At 48.0% G+C, this 19,883-nt stretch overlaps 1 protein-coding gene across 11 annotated transcripts in view; it reads left to right on the plus strand.

Moving 5' to 3' along the window:
- BRCA1 (BRCA1 DNA repair associated) overlaps window positions 1–19,883 on the plus strand; it is a 510,976-nt gene that overhangs the window by 342,196 nt on the left and 148,897 nt on the right. For all 11 annotated transcript variants that reach the window (XR_015296056.1, XR_015296057.1, XM_086924044.1 and 8 more), the window contains one exon: window positions 18,861–18,948. Coding sequence is in view for 9 of the 11 variants with exons in the window: in XM_086924044.1 (XP_086780170.1) it covers window positions 18,861–18,948 (88 nt within the window). In the remaining 2 variants the exon portion in view is untranslated. The remainder of the gene's footprint in view (window positions 1–18,860; window positions 18,949–19,883) is intronic.

Raw genomic sequence — 19,883 nt, forward strand, 5'->3', positions numbered from 1 at the left:
CTGCAGATGTCAGCAGCAAGTGTTAACTTGCTAAGCCAGCTATTAGGCTTCAGCACTGTTTGAAACGACTGGGTGTTTATTGACTTGCATTGCTCTTAACGCCTCACAAGCTGGTTTCCAAGCAAATGGTGTCTCAGCTTAAAAAGTTATAAAAGTTGTGTTTTCCTTAATGTTTGTAATGCTGGAAAATTGATCTGCTTTTCTAACTGCTGCCAGAGTGGTTCTTAATTTTAGTTGAAGCGTCCTACAGGTACTGTTCATGTTTAAGTGACGCAAATGCCATTAAATCTGCTTATGGCAAAACACTGGTGCACCGTGACTTTGCTGTTGCCAACCAGTGAGTGTTCAAAGGTGAATGTTCATCATATGTTGTTTCAAAAAGAAACAGTTTAATGGCCAAATATTGTGTGTGCATGTCCATCATTCTTTATTGTTGACCCCCTTGTTCTAAAAAAGAATACACGGAGACCGAAGCTACGTTCACTCAATCAATTAGGGGTTTGTTGAGCGAGACTACTCACCCGTAAGGTTCTCAAGGCGCTGGGACGTAGGGGTGAGTTGGGGGGGGGGGGGTGGTGGCAGTTCATCAAGGAAGAGGTCTATCGAAGAGCCATGTTTTGAGGTTTCTCGTGAAGATGGGGAGTGATGTCATCTGTATGAGGTAGAGCAGTAGGGCGTTCCAGGTTCTGGACGTGAGGAAGGAGGAGGAGCGGCCTCCCTTTCTGGACTTCCTGGTGCAGGAGACCACGGCATAGGAGAGCTGGGCCGACCGCTGGGTCCTTTGGGGTGCGTGGAATTCGAGTCGGCTGTTCAGGTATGCTCGTCCGGTGATGTGGAGGGCTTTATGTGCGTGCGTGAGAATCTTGAAGGTGATTCTAGCCTCGATGGGTAGCCATTGGAGTGTGCGCAGGTGCTGGGAGATGTGGCAGTGTTGGCAGGTTGAAGACCAGTCTTGCGCGGCGTTCTGGATGTTTTTTAGCCTGTGGGTGAGGTTTTTGTTTATTCCGGCGTGGAGTGCGTTGCTATAGTCAAGTCTGCTGATGACGAGGGCATGGGTGACGGTCTTTCTGTGTTCAAGAGGGATCCATTTGAAGGTCTTGTATATGAGGCATAGGGTGTGGAAACAGGAGGATGCAACAGAGTTGATCTGGCGGTTCATTTTGAGTTTGGAGTCCAGGATGATTCCGAGGCTGTGTGCGTGGTCCGTGGGGGTGGGCGTGCTTCCCAGGGCGGGGGGCCACCAGGTGTCGTTCCAGGCATCTGGGTGTGGGCCCATGATGAGTACTTCTGTTTTGTCCTGGTTGAGTTGTAGACCGCTGCTTTCCATCCATTTGGCAACTTCTTCCATTCTTTCTTGAAAGTTGTGTTTGGCTGTGTTGGGTTCGTTGGGAGAGGATGAGTTGAGTGTCGTCTGCGTATGAAACAATGTTGAGTCCATGGGTTCTGACAATGGGGGAGAGCGGAGCCATGTAGACGTTGAACTGTGTGGGGCTGAGGGAGGATCCCTGGGGGACTCTGCAGGTGGTTGGTGTAGGGTCCGAGAGGAAAAGAGGGAGTCTAACCCGCTGCGTTCTGCCGAGAGGAAGGAGTGGATCCAGTCGAGGGCCTTTGTGATATTTGTGATATTTGTGAGGGTATTTCTAGAGTGCAACGTTCGCTCCGGAGGGAGCATCTTGGCGCTGAAGATCCTGTAGGAACCAGTCTTAAGAGGGTTAGATGGCAGCTTTGGAGTAATCGTCAGAGAGGCTGAAAATCCAGGTTTTAAGAAGCTTTCTAAAAGGTTTTTCCTGGGTTAGTTGTCTGAGAGTTTTAGGCAGGTTATTCCAAGCTTTCGTGGCAAGGAAACTGAGGGTTTTCCCACCCTTCGTTTTCAAATTGAATTTAGCAGGAAGGATGAGATTGTCATGGGTCGAGCGAAGGGAGTGACTAGGGTTGTAGTGGGGAAAACGCCTGGTGAGGTATTTAGGACCTGTTTTGTTGAAGGCACGGAAGGCTATGATCAGAATTTTAAAAAGAATTCTTTTGTGAAGGGGTAGCCAGTGGAGGGATCGAAGCGCTGCAGTGATGGAGGCTCTGCGGGGCAGTCCAAGGACTAAACGCGCGGCTGTATGTAGTACGCTTTGTAGTTTCGATATCGTGCTCTTTTTTGCCCCTGCGAGCAGGCCGTTGCAATAATCCAGACGTGAGATTATGAGCGCCACTGTCACCGTTTTTCTGGCATCGATTGGAAGAAAATCGAAGAACTTTCTAAGGGATTTGATTATTCCGAAGCATTTGCCTGCGACGGTTCTGGCATGCTGATCAAAGGAGAGGTCGGAGTCAAAGATTACGCCAAGATTCCTGGCCGATGCCACTGTCTGAGGGGGAGCAACTGAATTGTCTGGCCACCAGAGTGCTGGACAGAAGGAGGTATTTTTTCCGATCGGGAGGATCTCCGTTTTACTCGAGTTACATTTTAAGTCATTGTTGTCCATCCATCGGAAGACTTCGGTTAAGCAGTGTTTAAGATTGAGTTCTGCTTCAGTGGAGTTGCCCTCTAGTGGCACGATGAGTTGTGTATCATCGGCATACGAGGTGACAGGTATGCCGAATGATTCAATCAGGGTCAGGAGAGGAATGAGGTAAATGTTAAAAAGGAGGGGGCTCAGGATGGACCCCTGCGGGACACCTGAGGAGACCATCTTATCTTTGGAGAGGAAGGGGCCCAGAGCGACAGATTGAGATCGATCGGTGAGGAAAGACTTTATCCAGGATAGGGCGGAATCAGAGATGCCAATGTCAATTAGTCTGCTGATGAGGATGGAATGGGAGATGGTGTCAAACGCCGCCGTTAGATCGAGAAGGATGAGAATGGAGTTTTTCCTCTGGTCTTGTAAAGTTTTAATGGTGTCGGACAGTTCAATTAGTGCAGTTTCGGTCGAATGTTTAGGCCGAAAACCCGATTGTTGAGGGTGGAGAATGTTGTTATCATCCAAGTAGCGTTTTAGCTCTCTATGAACTAATTGTTCCGTTATTTTTCCCAAGGCCGGGAGCAGCGATATCGGGCGAAGGTTGGTAAGGTCTGTCGGGGGTTTATTTGCCTTTTTCATAAGGGGTTTGACAATTCCCTTTTTCCAACGGCTGGGTACTAATCCTGTGTTGAGCGATGAATTGATTAGGTTGTTGATAGTCGGGTTTACCACATCAATTAGTTGGTGAAGTATTTTAGGGGGACAGGGATCAGACGGGGAACCCGATTTGCAAGCCAGGATGGCTTCTCTAGTTTGTACTAAGGTGACCGGGGAGAAGCTACTGAGAGTGCTACCTCGAGTGTCCGGTGGAGGGGGCACAGGAGGAGTAGCTGGAGGGTGGAAAGTTGTTTTGAATAGAGGCAATTTTGTCTTCAAAGTAGTCAGAGATTTGGTCGCAAAACTTCTGAGATGGGGGAATTTCAGGCAGAAGTGCATTGGGCTGCGTGAATGATTTTACTATCGCGAACAGCGCCTTTTGTTTTTGGCTGGAGTTTTTAATGGCGTTGACGTAATAGTTTTTTTTGGCCGATTTGATTTCTGAGAGATAATTTTTCCTTGTGGTGATATAGGAAAGACGATTTACCACCTCGTATGTCTTTCGCCATTTACGTTCTGCCTTTTTGCATAGCAAATGAGCGTTGGCTAGTTCAGGTGTGAACCAGGGGGCATTAGTTTTGGTTTTACACCGGGAGGTGCGGGAACGTGTGGGAGGGATTCTGGAATTCATTTCCTGTGAGATCCAGTTGTGGAAAAGGTCGGCGTCGGTTTCGACGTTACCAGATAGAGTGGGGGTTTGAGATTGCATTAGGGGTTTAAGAATGATGTTATCTTGGACCTTTTTCCAGTTGATGTGGTTATTGGGGTAAGGATTAGCTTTATTGCAGGGAGGCGGGTACACGCTCATAATGTGGAATGGGATCAGGGAATGATCAGACCAAATCTGAGGCAAAGGGGGCAGTGTGATTAGGGAGGGAGAGTTGGTGCAAACTCCATCAAGGGTGTGACCCAGGGAATGAGTAGGTAAAGTGACGAGTTGCTTAAAATTGAACATATCTAGGGTTTGAGTGAAGTTAATAGTTTGTACATCTGATTTAGATTCAAGATGTAGATTAAAATCCCCTAGGAGGGTGAAGGATGGGTATCTGAGTGAAAAATGTCCTAAGGAATCGCACAGGGAGTCAAGAAACTCTGTGGCATTGCCGGGTGGGCGGTAGATAAGTCCACCTGAGAAAGAGGTGTGTTCGTTCAGTTTAATAGAGAAGCCTAGACCTTCTGTCTTTTTTAAGGGCTCCAGACTGAAGGTATGACAAGGGAGGGTGTCTTTAAGTATGATTGCGACACCTCCGCCTCGGCCCTTAACTCTATCTTGCCTGAAGAGCGAGTAGCCCTGGGGTAGGGCGACAGCAATGTCAGGATTACTGTCTACCGTTAGCCATGTTTCAGTAATCATAAGGCAGTCGAGATCGGACTCCAGGATGAGGTCATGTATATCTTGATTGTGCTTGCACATGGATCGTGCATTGATCAGACCACCTTTGAAGGAGTGCTGAGAGGCCTTAGGGGGTGGTACGTCGGCCGGAGAGTGGGCTGAGTGTTGGCTAGTGGTCCAGTGGCAGAGCTTGCAGCTGACTGGGCCGGCTAACGCGGCTGGGTCAAGTATACATGAACAATGCTTTGTGACCTGTAGTTGAAGTAGGTCGCTGGGCTGGTAAGAAATGTGGGAGGAAGAATGGGCAGAGTTTCCTGCGCCTGTCGCGGTCTTGTCGCGGACGGGCGCAGACGGGCTTGCCTTAGGCGCTCCCGCTGCGCTCGTCCGCTGCACTTCCTAAACATGCACATTTCTAGCAAGGGAGAGAGGGCGTGGCCTAGCAGGTGGGCGTGGTTGAGCGCGCACGCCTGTGCTGATGGCGGCGGCTGAAAGGTGAGTTAAAATGCGCGACAGCGTTCAGATCAGCTGCGTGCAGTTAACAGTATTTGCCAATAAAAGCAGCAAGTTATTAGGAAGGTGACACCACACGTAAGTTTAAAAATACAAACAGAAATGCAAATTTGTACGAGTACCTCCAGCTCCCGGCTTCCGCCTCAGGACTGGGTCAAAGAATCAATGAACAGTACGCTTGTAGTCAGCGTTTTAAGGAGGCGGTCGAGTGGGCGTGGCCTAGCAGGTGGGCGTGGTTGAGCGCGCATTCCTGTGCTGATGGCGGCGGCTGAAAGATGAGTTAAAATGCGCAACAGCGTTCAGATCAGCTGCGTGCAGTTAACAGTATTTGCCAATAAAAGCAGCAAGTTATTAGGAAGGTGACACCACACGTAAGTTTAAAAATACAAACAGAAATGCAAATTTGTACGAGTACCTCCAGCTCCCGGCTTCCGCCTCAGGACTGGGTCAAATGCCTTGTCCCGGATCCCTGCATCGTAAAGTCTGATAGTTAGGGTGCGGTGAGAGACTGTGTCAAAGTCGAGGAGGGTGACGGCTATTGTCTCTCTTCTGTCCGGCGGGAGCGGATGTCGTCTGTTGTGGCGAGGAGGGTGGTTTCTGTGCTGTAATTTTTTCTGGAGCCGGATTGGGAGGAGTCGAGGATGTTGTGCTTTTCGACTAAGGTGGCGAATTGGCTTTTGATGGTTTTCTCAAAGGCTTTTTCTGGGAACGGGAGCATGCAGATGGGTCTGTAGTTCATGAGGTCTGAGGGGTCCACTGAGGGCTTCTTCGGGAGAGGCTTGATCTCGGCGTGCTTCCAGACGTCAGGGAAGGAGGAGTTAGCTAGGGAGCGGTTGATGGATTTGGCGAAGCATAGGTGCAATGGTGTTGGCTGCTCTGTTGAAGATGTGGTAGGGACAGGTGTCCGTGGGGGCCCCGGAGTGGATTGACTTCATCGTCTTCAGTGTGTTTTCTGTGGTGAGGGCTGTCCAGCTCTTGATCGTTGGCTTCAGGGTGTTGGGGGTGGTTGGTGAGGGTTCAGTGTGTTGGCTATGTTTGTCAAAGTTGTCGTAGATGTTCTTGATTTTGTGGTGGAAGAAGGTGCTGAGTTTGTCGCAGAGATCTTGTGAGGGAGGGATGTCTGTAGACTTGTTGGTGGGTTGGGCAAGCTCCTTAATGATGTTGAAAAGTTCTTTTCTGTAGTGCGTGTGTGTGGAGATTCTGTCTTTGATCGCTGTTTTTCTAGTTTTATTTAGGAGTTGGTGGTGTGCGTTGGTGGCGGATCTGTAGTTGTTGTGGGCTTCTGTAGATTTGGAATTCCTCCAGGCCTTTTCGAAGCAGCAGCATTTGTATCTGGACTGTCAAAGTTCTGTGGTAAACCATCTGACTTTCTTGGCATGTGTGTTGTTGTTCTTCTTGAGAGGGGCTATGGTATTGACGCTGTCAGAGATCCATCTGTTTAGAGTTCGGGCTGCGATGTTGGGGTCGTCTTCCGTGATGGTTGGGGTGGAGTTGCCGACTGAGGAGGTGAGCTGGTCGTCTGTGATTTTGGTCCAGTTTCTTCTTGAGAACAGGTAATTGGTTCTGTGGATAGTGGGTGTTCTGAAAGTGCAGTGGACGCATCAATGGTCTGTCCACAGGAGTTCACTGGTGTGGCTGAAAGTGATGGAGTTTCCAGTTGGGAAAATAGGTTTGAGTGTTGTCCTGCTGAGTGCGTAGGTTTTGTCACGATCTGGGGAGTCTTATGTTGTGGAGGTTGTCCAGGAGGGATGTGGTGTTGGGGTCTAACTGGTTGTCGAGGGGGAAATTGAGGTCTCCAAGCAAGGTGTAGTTGGTGGGTGCCATGCCTTGCGGGGACATGATATCCATGATGGAGTTGGTGAATGGTCCGCAGGGTCCAGGGGGTCGGTAAATGAGGGTTCCTCGGAGGGTGGTGGTAGGGCTGGCCTGTATCTTGAAGTGTAGGTGTTCCATCACGTTTGTTATGGTTTTTGTGTAGCACTGTGTCGATTGTTTACACAGACTCGCTGTTAGGTGTACAAAATTGTCATAGATGTTTGCCACAGAGAAAGGTTGTTCTGCTACAAGAAATGTCTGGTCTTGTTTCTTCCACAAAGTTAGTAATAGCTTTTTTTGTGCTTCTGTGTGCCCCTTCCATCTGTTTTACACCATTCCTAGTCCTACGATATATGTTCTTGGTGTAAGTTGTTGTGTTCCTGTACCTGTGGACTTCAGAGAAACTGTGTAATCTTGTTGATTCCAGTGCCTACCTTCTGCCGAGTTGTTGGTTAGGCCAGTGGATTCTCTGTAGTTGGAGAGGGGAGATCGTTAGGTCTTGGGATCTTCCACCAACTTGATGAACTGTGATTGTCTAAGATGTGCGGGTAGTAATGTTGGTACCTATGTCCTCTGGTTGGAATAGTGTGTTTGTTATTGTCTGTAAGTCCCAGTGTCTGCGGAAGTGAGTTTAGTGACTATCGGATGTGGTTGCCTGTGTTATAGTTTCTCCTTTGATAGTCGCTGCAGGTACAATTGTTTAGATGGACATTCAGGTCTTCATCTTCAGCGTTTCCAGATTCGACTGGATAAGCATTTAGTTGTTGCAAAGGGTCCAATATATTTTGCCTTTTTTACTATACCTAACAAATGTATTTCTGTTTTGGGGGTGGAGGGGATAATCTCATCCTGCTAGTAAAGATTTGCTTTTGGGAGGATAACAAGGCCGACGCTGTCATCGCACCCCACCTGCGAGACATCATCAACACATCCTTCGACACCGCCACCTTCCCCGAGAGCTGGAAGCACGCCGAACTCAGCGCTCTACTCAAGAAACCCACAGCGGACCCCACCGAACTCAAGAATTACCGCCCCATCTCGCTCCTCCCGTTTCCAGCCAAAGTCATCGAGAAGACCGTCAACAAGCAGATGGCCGCCTTCCTCGAGACGAACGGATCCCTCGACCCCTCACAGTCCGGCTTCCGAGCCAACCACAGCACCGAGACCGCCCTCATCGCCGCCACCGATGACATCCGAGCCCTGATGGACAATGGAGAAACAGCGGCCCTCATCCTCCTAGACCTCTCCGCGGCATTCGACACGGTCTGCCTCCGCACCCTAGTACGGCGCCTCAGCAACATCGGCATCCAGGACAAGGCGCTGGAATGGATCATCTCCTTCCTCGACGGAAGAACACAGAGAGTCCGCCTACCACCATACAAGTCAGAGGCCTCCGAAGTCATCTGCGGCGTCCCCCAAGGATCATCTCTGAGCCCCACCCTCTTCAACGTCTACATGAGCCCCCTCGCGGCCATCGTACGCAAACACAACCTCAGCATAATCTCCTACGCCGACGACACCCAGCTGATCCTCTCCCTGACCAACGACCCCGCCGCCGCCAGAGCCAACCTGCACGAAGGGATGAAAGAGGTAGCCGAGTGGATGACGACCAGCCGCCTGAAACTGAACTCGGACAAGACGGAGGTCCTCATCCTGGGCTCCTCACCCTCCGCCTGGGACGACTCCTGGTGGCCTCCCGCCCTGGGCACCGCACCCAAACCGACAGACCATGCACGAAACCTGGGCGTCATCCTGGACTCCTCCCTCTCCATGACCAGGCAAGTCAACAACGTCTCCTCGGCGTGCTTCAACATCCTACGCATGCTACGGAAGATCTTCTGGTGGATCCCCACCGAGACCAGGAAGACCGTCACCCAGGCCCTCGTCACCAGCCGACTGGACTACGGCAACGCCCTCTACGCCGGTACCACCGCCAAGCTCCAGAAGAGACTCCAGCGGATCCAGAACGCCTCAGCCAGACTCATCCTCGACATCCCACGAACCAGCCACATCTCCGGACATCTGAGAGACCTTCAATGGCTCCCCGTCAACAAAAGAATCACCTTCCGCCTCCTCACCCACGCACACAAAGCCCTACACGACCAAGGCCCGAGCTACCTCAACAGCCGAGTCAACTTCTACGCTCCCAAACGCCACCTCCGATCAGCCAACCACGCCCTCGCCGCCGTCCCCCGCATCCGAAGAGCGACTACAGGAGGAAGGTCCTTCTCCTACCTGGCCGCCAAGACCTGGAACTCCCTCCCGACCGACCTGCGCCTGACCCAAGACCACCTCTCCTTCAGGAAGAAGCTGAAGACCTGGCTGTTCGAGCAGTAGCGGCACCCCCCCCCCCCCCCCCCCCCCCCCCCAGCGCCTTGAGACCCTACGGGTATGTAGCGCGCTTTATAAGTGTCACTGATTGATTGATAGTGATTGACATATAGTACTTTAGTGCAGTTGTTGGAAAGTGGGCTATTGGTAGGGGCAAATGTAGGTCTGCCACTGGCAATAAGGCCACTAACACATGATAGGACTCAGCATAGGTTTTAGAAAAGTATTCCTTTGCTCAACCCTTGGTAACGTGGCTGCGAGCAGACAGGCTTAACTTCAAAGACCGGTATGTAAAGCATTTAAAAACACCATTTCAGTAAATAAGTAAGACACCACACAAAATAAAAATCCAACACCAATTTATAAAAATAGGTAATATTTTTATCTTTTAAATGACACCAAAACGAAAATAATCCACTGTAGGGAACCTGATATATGATTTTTTAAAGATTAGTCACTTTCTAGTGCTTAGAAACTAACAGCGCCCCTTTAAGTCATTGTTTTCTCTGTCAAGGACACACCTTTATAAATTGTTCTGAAGAATTCTCACCACTGTAGTGGGTCGCCTTCTTCAGCAAGCGGGGTCCAGTTAGAACCCCTTCCTGGCGTTCTGCTTGCAGGTCCCAAAGTATCCAACACACAATCCAAGGTTCTGGAATCTCCAAGAGGGTCCTTGAAAGTGTGAAACTTCAATTCCGCAATCCACTTGAACAAAACCCTTACAAATCCACTGGTACTCCAGGATTTGAATTCTTTGTGGGGCTGTTAAGGTGAGCTCTGTTAACCTGTAGCTTGCAGGGAGTTTCCACTCTTGAGTCTTTTGGCAGCAAGGTAATCCACAGGGCTGTAGTTTCAGAGGGTGCAGTCTTCATAGGTCATGCCTTAGAGTTCCGTGCACACAGCAAAATCTTCAGCAGGGCACTTCTTGCTTCATTCAGTTTCAAGCAGCAGATCTGGAGGGCTCTGCCCCTCTCAGATACTTATTCAAAATTCTCAAGGTCAAGCACCAGGTCACTGCTGACCAATGAGAGCAGGGCAACTCCTCCTAGTTATGACCACACCCGGTGGAGTGTGGCATTAGTTTTGTCCCAGAGTGCATCATCCTTCCAAATCCATAATGGCTGATTTTCCAGCAAGGAGGTAAGAGCTGGCTAAACGCACCCCCGGGGATATCTCATTTCCATGGACCATCCCAGTAACATCTGCAAATACCTTTCTTAAGCCTAGTCCTGACTCTGGGTCATGACTGTCATAGTGGACTAAAACCCAGGCCTCCCCTCTTGCCTTTGAAGGGCGTAGTTTACGACGCCATCTCCTGGCCTGGCATTCCAATGGAACAGATCACTGTCCTCCCAGCAGCCTGGCTAATCCACCTAACTCTAACCAATCAGGGCAGACCACTGAAAGGCTGAATTTGGACTTACAAACAAGAAAGTCTCATAACTTATTGTATGTACACTTTAGGAGAAATTAAACAATATAATATCGTTGGAGGTAATACGACCATTCTGGGAAGTCTTTGAATGGCCCGGCTAGTCCTCTCCTATCAATATTTATTAATCAATCACTTCCTACCATGTTAACCTATGGGCCAAGGGGTTTGCAATGGGGAAAATGACTTGCGCCACTTTTGTAGCACCAGGGCTTATAAAAACATTATTTCCCTAATTTCTACCGGACCCCCACCCCCTGTGCAACTAGGGGAGAAATATTGCAGAACACCCTTACCCAAGTCTTCCAGCATCAAAGTCGAATTTGAGCACCTCTTTAATACAATTTGGGGAGTGAAATGTAAAATTTCACTTTACCCAGGCTTCTAAAAATTCATTTTATAATGGCGCTCCTTATAGATAACTGACCCTCCACCCCTGGGATAGCTAGGGGTGACCCTGGGGGTCCCGAATATGCAAAAACATGGTAGGCTTTTAAGTTTTAAGGGCCCCTACCCCCCAAAGTCGAGTTTGGGCAAAATTTGAGGTTTAAAAAACTGTCCTGGCCACCAGTGCAGCTTTTAAACCGACCTCAGGCTTCAGCACCTCACACATGCTGGTGCAGAGAATCTGTTGGCCTCTAAACTGCCATGCCCCAGGATACTGGAGACTTCTAGGTAGTTTCAATCCCCTGCCCTATTACATACTAGGGGCTTAGGTGGTAGGTCATGCCAACTACAGGGGTACCCCACCATACTAAAGTGTACCCTAGTGTAGATTGGGTGTCTTAACTGTGTTCTAATGTGTTCCTTTTGGCTTGGCACTGGCCCTGGGCCTGGTTAAACAGAGCCCAGGGTCAGTCAGAGTCAGTTACCACCAGTTCCAGTCAGCAAAAAGTTGGGGCGTGCCCAGGGCACAGGATGACTTTGCAACAGCAGTTCAGTAATTTCCTTCTTAAGTGAGATAATGGAGGCAGGTTCCAAAGCAGACGGCCTTCGACGACCTGTTCGAAGAACTGGATGAAGTATAGGCACCGAACAAGACAATACCGATGCCCCGAAGGCCTTTTGGCCTTGCGCAAAGAGTTTTATATCGATTCCGAACTTGAGTCAAAAAAGTACATCTGAACCCAATGGCGCAAAAAAACAATCTGAGGATGCCCATGCGCACTGTAGTCCAGGGGAGGAGCCACCCATCTTGTGATACTTCGAAGACTCTTCCAGGACAACAATGTGCAATCATCCGGACCCAACACTAGGCGGCGATCTATGCACAGATATGAATTCAGCAGCCCACATGCCAAGAACAGATGCATACTGGTAAGTAGCATATTCCTTTTCCAATTTAATATGAAAAGCAACAGTACCATTTGCAGCCTCAGGCAAAGTAGTTGGAGGTTTGAATTATTTTGTTTACCCAATAATAGTTGCTGGTGAAATGAAGGGTAAGATTGGATAAAACAAATGACATAATTGAGATCCTTCTCTTTACAAAGGGAGTGCTTCTACCTATAATGTCCTCTTTGAATGAGTTGCATCAGGAAACATTTTATGCTAGATAATGACATTTTACAACTGAGTTTGAGCGAGTTGTCAGCCATATCTAGCAAGGCCATATCATCCGCATTCAAAATTAGTGTGATTCCTGACCATTAATGGAATATCGGTTGCTACTTGTGTAACTGGCTGCACAAGATTTTGAAATATGTTGAATGGAGAGGGGGCCTGAAAATATCCTTTAGAGCATCAGCTTTTAGATTCTAGCTGCATACATGTTCTCCCCAGTCCTACTAACAGAAAATGGCTCCCGCATAGTAAGTTTGTACCGAATATATTTCCTTAGGCAGTTCTGGGTCAGTACTATATTAAGCTGGGGGGTACTTGTTACAGATCTGTCCACGGTATCGAAAGCAGTCGAAAGGCCGTGTACTTTATGAACTACCTTTGATCTTTCTTAAATCCTTGATTTTTGCCCACTTGGAAGTTAGACATTGAAAATGAAGAACGGGGCAATGGAGCTCACTCAAGTTCTGAAGCCCACGTGTACATTTGGATATTTTCTGGCCAATCCCGCAGTTGTGGTAAACGGGTATTTCCAAAGTTAAATTGCAGAATCGAGAAAATAGATAACGTAATACATGGCAAGCTACAGATAGTCTCATTTTATGAAATCTTGCAGGACACAAGGTATTTAATTTACTAGACTGGGCAACTTAGCCAGGACTACAAAATAAAGGAAACCCACAGTATATAATCTGCTTTTAATTGCTAATTTGATGTTTCACTGGCTACAATGACTATTGTTAGAGGTAAAGTCACCACTCCCTTCCTATTTTTCTTTTATACTTTCTTGTCTGAAGACATCAGTCTGATAGAGATTTCTAGCTGCAGATTCCTTATCTTAGAATTATTCTCATGGGTCAGACTGAAGCCAGAAATGTTTTGTAAGCAGTAGCCCTGTGCACTGGTAGGTGGCGGCTTTCAGTTCTGCGTGGGGTCGTTTGTGTCATCTGCACCGAAAGTGACATGTGTGGTGCCTATGCAGGCACCACTCCAGCACACTGACATCAGTTCTTTACTTTCTGTGCCAGGCAGCACCGTTTTGGAGAGAGCTATCCTCTCCTCAACCCCCTCACCCACCTCCCCCACCTCACCCTTCATTTACTTTACTGTCTTTGTTCGACTTTTGAGACCGGTCTCCTGGTGTAGCAGGGTTGTCAACGTTGTAGGCTGGATTCAAGCACTGCAGTGCCGGTCACGGGCAAATATCGGGGACGGACCCACACCTCGTTTGTCTCTGGTGTCTTGAGCCCAACCGTAACCCCAAGACTGATGTTGATTTGTCGCGTCATGCATTCCAAGGCCTTGAGGGAGTGATCTCTCAAGCTCTTAACCCCTAGACACTACAACTGTTTTAATCCCAGAGAGGAATGTTCATGGAGCTGTCGTGAAGTCATAGATCTTCGTTGCAGTCAAAGTCGTTACAGTCTATTAATTCCAACAAGAAGAGAGTGCGAAGTTGGAGATACCTTCGACTTCACCCCATCTATCGAAGTCCTCCGACAAGACGAGGGAGCGATGTTACTCCATTCCTTGCTATGCAGGCGAATCTGCTCCTGGGCTGTCTCTCCTCCCAGAGTTTTCCAGGAGCTAGAGAAACTCGTATTTGGGTGGTCTGTCCCCGCTGGAGCACCTTTGGGCCCCGTGGGTTTGGGCGGGGTCCCCATTGGTTCCCAGCCAGCCGGTCCACATTCAGCACCAGTTGGGCCTCTTGCTTCCAATGATGGATCAGGACCAGTGCCGGAAGAGCCACCTTGACCTTCCCCGGCGCCGAGCCTGCTGTCGGAGCCAGAAGGGCATCGCCCGATGCAGACTCCTGCATTGACTGGAGTTATTCTCTCCAGGCCGGAGGCTGAGCCCTAGTCCTATGGACTGGGACTTGGGGAATATTGGTAGGAGCCCCTGGACCCTGAAGAATACCAGTTCCAGACCCCTATATAGATAGGTGTGAGGATTTGACGGATGACAGTGGACTGGATACTTCCCCAGATACCAACTTGGTCTCTCCCACTGTGGCTACGGATGAGGGGGCCTCATTTGCTGTTGTGGTGAGGTTCTGGTCCTTAGTCTGCTCTCAGAGCCAGTCAAGACTAACGTCTTGACAGAGGTGCTTTAGCCGGAATTAACCCCTCAGAGCCAATCCTCCTATTTAATGAAGCCTTCACAGATGTGCTGCGGGCTCCTGTGAACAGGACAATTGCCCAATTTCCTGACACAACACCCAAACCTGGAGAGCTTGATAGTCCAAGCCTTTAATTCCTGAGTAAATCCTGGTGTATTCCCTACCACCCCACTGGACAGGGAATCCAAAAGGCTAGAAACCTTAAGCAAGAAACAGTTTTCTTCCGCCAGACTGGCACTGCGGTCAGTGAACACCAGGTACCTTTAGGACCTTTACTCCCATTTACTGTGGGATTCAGTTGCGCAGGTGCTGCATATGGGTCCTGACGGGAAAGATACAGATAATTTCACCGCCCTGTTGTACTGCTTATATTTTCCAAGTAAAAACTGTGCGTTAAATGTCAGAAATGTTCAAGATTGACTCCATGCATAGCATCTGGATATGTTGGCCTTTGTCCTGCTAGCTCACATTGCACCATCTGTACCCTTAACCTGAAAATGTAACAAATGGATTGTGCAACCTCAGAACATGACAACCCTGACTCACCAAGGAAATTGTGGTAACGGACTTAGAAACCTTTGTTTGATTACTAATGCATGCCCAAAGAGATAAACGAGTAATACACAACATGCAGTCTCAATATTTATTGAAGCATTGTGATTCTTGAGTAAAATACATGCACTGCAATAATCAATAGAAGGGAACAGAATAACATTATTCCCATAACGAGAATGGGAAAAAATATAAACACTCTACCATTTTGCTGTTACAGAGAAGATATTCTTGAATAGAAGTATAGATTGTGCTCCTACTTAGTGCTTCCTGACCTAGTGTGCCTAGGATGAGTAAAGCTCCCAGATCCCTGTAGGGTGATGTAACTCTGTTTACCTGTGGGTAAGTGTCATCAGGCTGCCCGTCTTGGTGGAGAGCTGGGCAGCCTTCTTCGCATGAGGTATACCGGAATCAGTTGGGCTGGAATTCTAATATGGGGCGACCTCTCAGTGCCAAAGAAATTGCTCTTCAGTCTAAACAAGCATGTGATGTTATATAATAAACATCGTTATGTTGCCATGCTGCAGCCAGAGTCAGGCCACTATTGTTTATTCTATTGAGATAGCTCTGTTTCCAAACAGACAAAACAAATAACATTGGTCGCAGCATCAGGGAATCTCTACGACAAGGTCCAGATTGTGGAGGTGTTTGCAAAAGATCTGTAATGGTGGTTAACGAACCATGATTGGGTCAGAGGCATATCCATCTCCCTTCCCGAACCACATCTGACTGTAATGACAGACTCGTCATTCACAGGATGGGGTGACTGGTCTCTGGCGGAATCTGGTCTCCACATCAATCTGTTGGAGTTCTGAGCATTCTGGCTGGCCTTAAAAGCCTTTCTATCATCCATCAAGGGATGGCTAGTGCAGTTGTTCATGGGCAACACCCCTGATGTGGTACTGCGACAAGCAAGGTGGGGTAGGATCGTGAACCCTTTGACAGGAGGCTCTTCAACTTGAACTTGGCAGGAACATCAGGTCATATACTTGGTGATTCAGCACCTGGTTGGCTAATTTTGCATGCCACGGCAGACAAACTAAGCCGCAGATGCCTAGCATCCGTAGGTGGTGCTATGTTTCTTTCAGCAGCAGGAAGAGCGTTCGTTAGATCTGTTCGCTACCGCCAGGAACGTGCTATACCAGAGCTTTTGCGCAATGGAGTTTCCAAGGCGGCTCTTGCTCCGAGACAATTTTTGTCTCAAGTGGAGCTCAGGCCGCCTGTATGCCTTTTCACCCATACCACACCTGCCCAGAGTTCCCAAGAAGAAGTTATAGTTGTGGTTCTGGGCTGGGCTCTTCGAGTTTGGTATCCTGAACTGTTGAGCATGGCCATCGGTCTTCTGATCAGACAGCCCCTTCAAGAGGATCTTCTGTCGCAGCGACAGCGGCCGGGTTCTCCACCAGAACCTGTCAACGCCACGTCTTCATGCATGGAGATTGAGTGGTGACAGATGACAGCTTTCAACCTTCCACCTGAAGTCTGTAATCTCATCTAGGCAGCCAGACGTTCCTCCACCAAGATTGTTTATGCCTGCCATTGGAGCAAATTTGTGGTATGGTGTGCAGACAAACAGGTTGGCCCCTCCCCCCATCTTTCTGTCATCTCCGCATTTCTGCAATCAGCTATCCCTGTTCAAATCCCCTATTGTACATATCTTTTTTTAAAGGTCTCCAATACAGGTTCCCTCCTTCACCATTTATCATGCCTCAGTGGGACCTAAATTTAATACTCACTTTTCTACTCATGTGCGCTCCCTTTAAGCTACTATACAATTGTCCTGTCTCCTTACCATCAAAGCGGCCTTTCTGGTGGCCATAACATCTGCCTGGAGGGTCAGTGAGCTCCAGGCTTTGTCATCTAAGCCTCCATACCTCAACATCTTCCCGGACAATCTCCTTCGCACTAGGGCTTTCTTCCTTCCAAAGGTGATCACTTGCTTTCAGGTAGGCCAATCCATCACCCTGCCTACCTTTTTCGCTCCGCTGCATCCCTCTAAAGAAGAGGAGCAACTTTAACGGGGCCCAAAATTAGCATTGCCGTTCTACCTTGACTGCAGAAAATAGTTCCGGGCGGACAACCAACTCTTCGTGGGGTATGTCTGAGTCAAGAAAGGGACCATCTCCCAATGGATCATGCTCTGCATTAAAATCTGCTACATATTGGTCAAGAAGCAACCAGAGCGAAGGCTACGTCCACTGCATAAGCATGCAGAGTATCGGTCCTGGACATCAGCCAGGCCTCAATGTCCCTGCACACGTTCACGAAGCACTAGAGCCTGGACAGTGAGGTCTGTTGGGATGGCCACTTTGCCCGTTCGGTCCTGCTGGACTTTTTGGTGTGAAATTATTTTGCAGACCCTCTCCAGATTGGTATTGCTTGGGTAACTATTCTAAGGTAAAGAATCTGTGGCTAGAAGTTTTTATCAGATGAATAAGCTACTTTATCCTTCAGTAACACCTCATCTGGTAGGGTATCTGGGTGCAGATTCCTGCAAACGGATTTCTAGGGACAGGGTTTTTCCCTTTTAATGGCCATAGTTTACAGTTCAATTATGAGCATTCTTCATGGCTCTGCGCTCTTGACATGGAAAGTCGCAAAAAGAAACTGACGTTAGCACTCTGAGTGGCACCTATAAAGGCATTGCACTCCTCGCTTTTGGTACCGATGATGCCACGCACAGCCAAACTGTGCCACCTACTTGTTTGCAAGGGTACTGTTCATGAAAAATTCCGGATCCAATTTGACGCCTGGGGATAATTCTATGGTAGGAAATTTAAGGCTAGATAGTGTCTACCAGATAAGGCATTACCGAAGGTAATTAACATGTTCATCAAAAAGTGTGAGCATTCTTCCCTGTGGCACTATAAAGTGCACAGAAGGGAAAGCAGATAGAGATTGCAGTGGACAGATATGAAACTATCAACATAGAATCGATTAGGCATCCAGATGTAAGGTAGATCACACTGTTGTGTGCAGATAGGGTGGGATACTTTGAATCCAAGGCCTGCAGGTCGAGACTGCATGTGATAACTAGTTATACATGCACTTCTTGGCAGAGGGCAATTTCAACTTGAAAGTTCCATCTCCAAGGTAAAGTTCTCAACTATGATCCCTGCATGGCCACAGCACACAACCTTTATCAGTAGAGGTAGGCTTCAAAGCAGCCCGTACCTTGATTTTCAGTAGTGCGTTACCCTGCAAGCTGGATGCTTGGCAGGAACTGGGTAAATAACATCTCCTACCAGCACTGACCAGATTGGGTTCTGCATAAGTTCTGCCTGTGGTGCACCTGGCATTCTGTCCCTGGCAGCACTTCTGGAGCATCGCCCAGCGCTCTTGGTAGTGAAGGACAGTGCCAGTTGCTGTTATCCAATCTGTCCTTGTTATATCTTATGTGACATCCAGTGACATTGCTCCTTGTTATGTGGCAGCGTGTGTGCTGGAAGGTGCTCTCCAGCAAGTTCCTCGGGATGGGCTCCACAGTGCTTCCCCCACTGGTGGCATTCATCGACACCTCTACTGTTCGGTGAACAAGTTCCTATGGACCCAGAGATTTAGTGTGTGGTATCCGATATAAAATGCCTATTGTTATTCCAGGTTACATTATATGAATTGCTGTAAGGCTAAAAAACAAGTTTGTCAAAATTGTTCAGCAGTAGAGGTCTATAAAGCATTGAATCCATTGGGTGGCAAACTCTTTTGGTGCCCCACCGCTCCGGACAGCGCTCTGCCAATTTGTTTCCCCTCTTGGGGATCCTGGGATCATCTACATTTTCTACTGTGTGGTCTAAGCATTGCATGTTTCCTTGAGAAGTGTAATCGGCTTTTACGCCTGTTGAATGTAGCAAATAAATGGCTTCAGTCTGCACGTAGCAGGAGGGTTTTATTTTTTTTATTTGAAATATCCACTGCTCCAACTCTGTTCCCAGGACCATTGGAAGAGAACAAAAGCCATCTGTTATCGCTCACACTGAAGAAAGAGCATGAGTCGGTCGGGAGAGGGATATGTTTGAGTTGATTTTATTAGAGACTAGGAGTGCTGGTCCATTGCTTGAACAAGAAGAAAGTCTAACTTTGTTTTTTTTCTTTATCTTTCAGCTCCTGGTACAGAAATTTGCCAGCAAAACCCAGAGCACTTTATCTCATCAGATCACTGAAGGCACTACCCATGTCATAATGAAAACAGGTACCTAGTTTGAGGAATGTATTCTTGTCAATGAACTCTAAACGTAGATTGTCCTACACTCGCTCAGCTGCAAGTTTAGTTTGTATCTTAACATAAACTGTTACACATTGGATGGAATATATGTACATGCTGTGGTGAAGCAGCATGGTTCAAGAGAACATAATCTTCTGGTGACAACTAGTGAACAGTGACTTTCAAGGTCAACTCTAGTGAAGTTGCTACTTTTTGCATTAAGGAATTACTTACTGAGCTAGTAGCCTAAAGGCGCATGTCCTAAAGAACAGAAACTGGGCCAGTATTTTCACTGTGATAAGCTTGATACAACTAAACTCCTTAAGAACATATTTGGAGTATAACAAAGAAGACCAATGACTTAACCAAACATTGCAACTTCATGGCTGTAATGACAGGATTTTCCGTTTAGATGGAATCCGCCCCTAGGGGCCCCTCCAACCCAGTCAGAACGTAATCACCTCTCTCCTTAGAACGTATTTACAATGGATATGGATACATATATGTACATTTCACACCTAAGGATAGGGAAATAGCAATAAACATGCATAGGTTTTCTATCATATCTTATTCACATCAGCTAGTCTCGCGGCCACTCGGACCCAGACTAATCTACCCTAGGGCAGATATGACACACAATCTGGCGTGTCTACACATGGGCCTGCAGTCCCAATGCTCTCACTTACACTCGGTCCACAATCCGGCGAACCTCCACGTTGGTCTCCCCCCCAACGCTCTCACTTACACTCGGTCCACAATCCAGCGAACCTCCACGCTGGTCTCCTCCCCAGCGTTCTCATTAACGCCGCATATCAACGACGACCACTTTCCTATGGACACCTATGGGAGCAACTTCTCACTTATCTACTTGGGATAAAACTAAGACAATGTAAATTTAGTACGTTTCTTCTAATTAAAATATG

This window comes from Lissotriton vulgaris, chromosome 5 (assembly GCF_964263255.1).
Source record: "Lissotriton vulgaris chromosome 5, aLisVul1.2, whole genome shotgun sequence".
NCBI lineage: Eukaryota > Metazoa > Chordata > Amphibia > Caudata > Salamandridae > Lissotriton > Lissotriton vulgaris.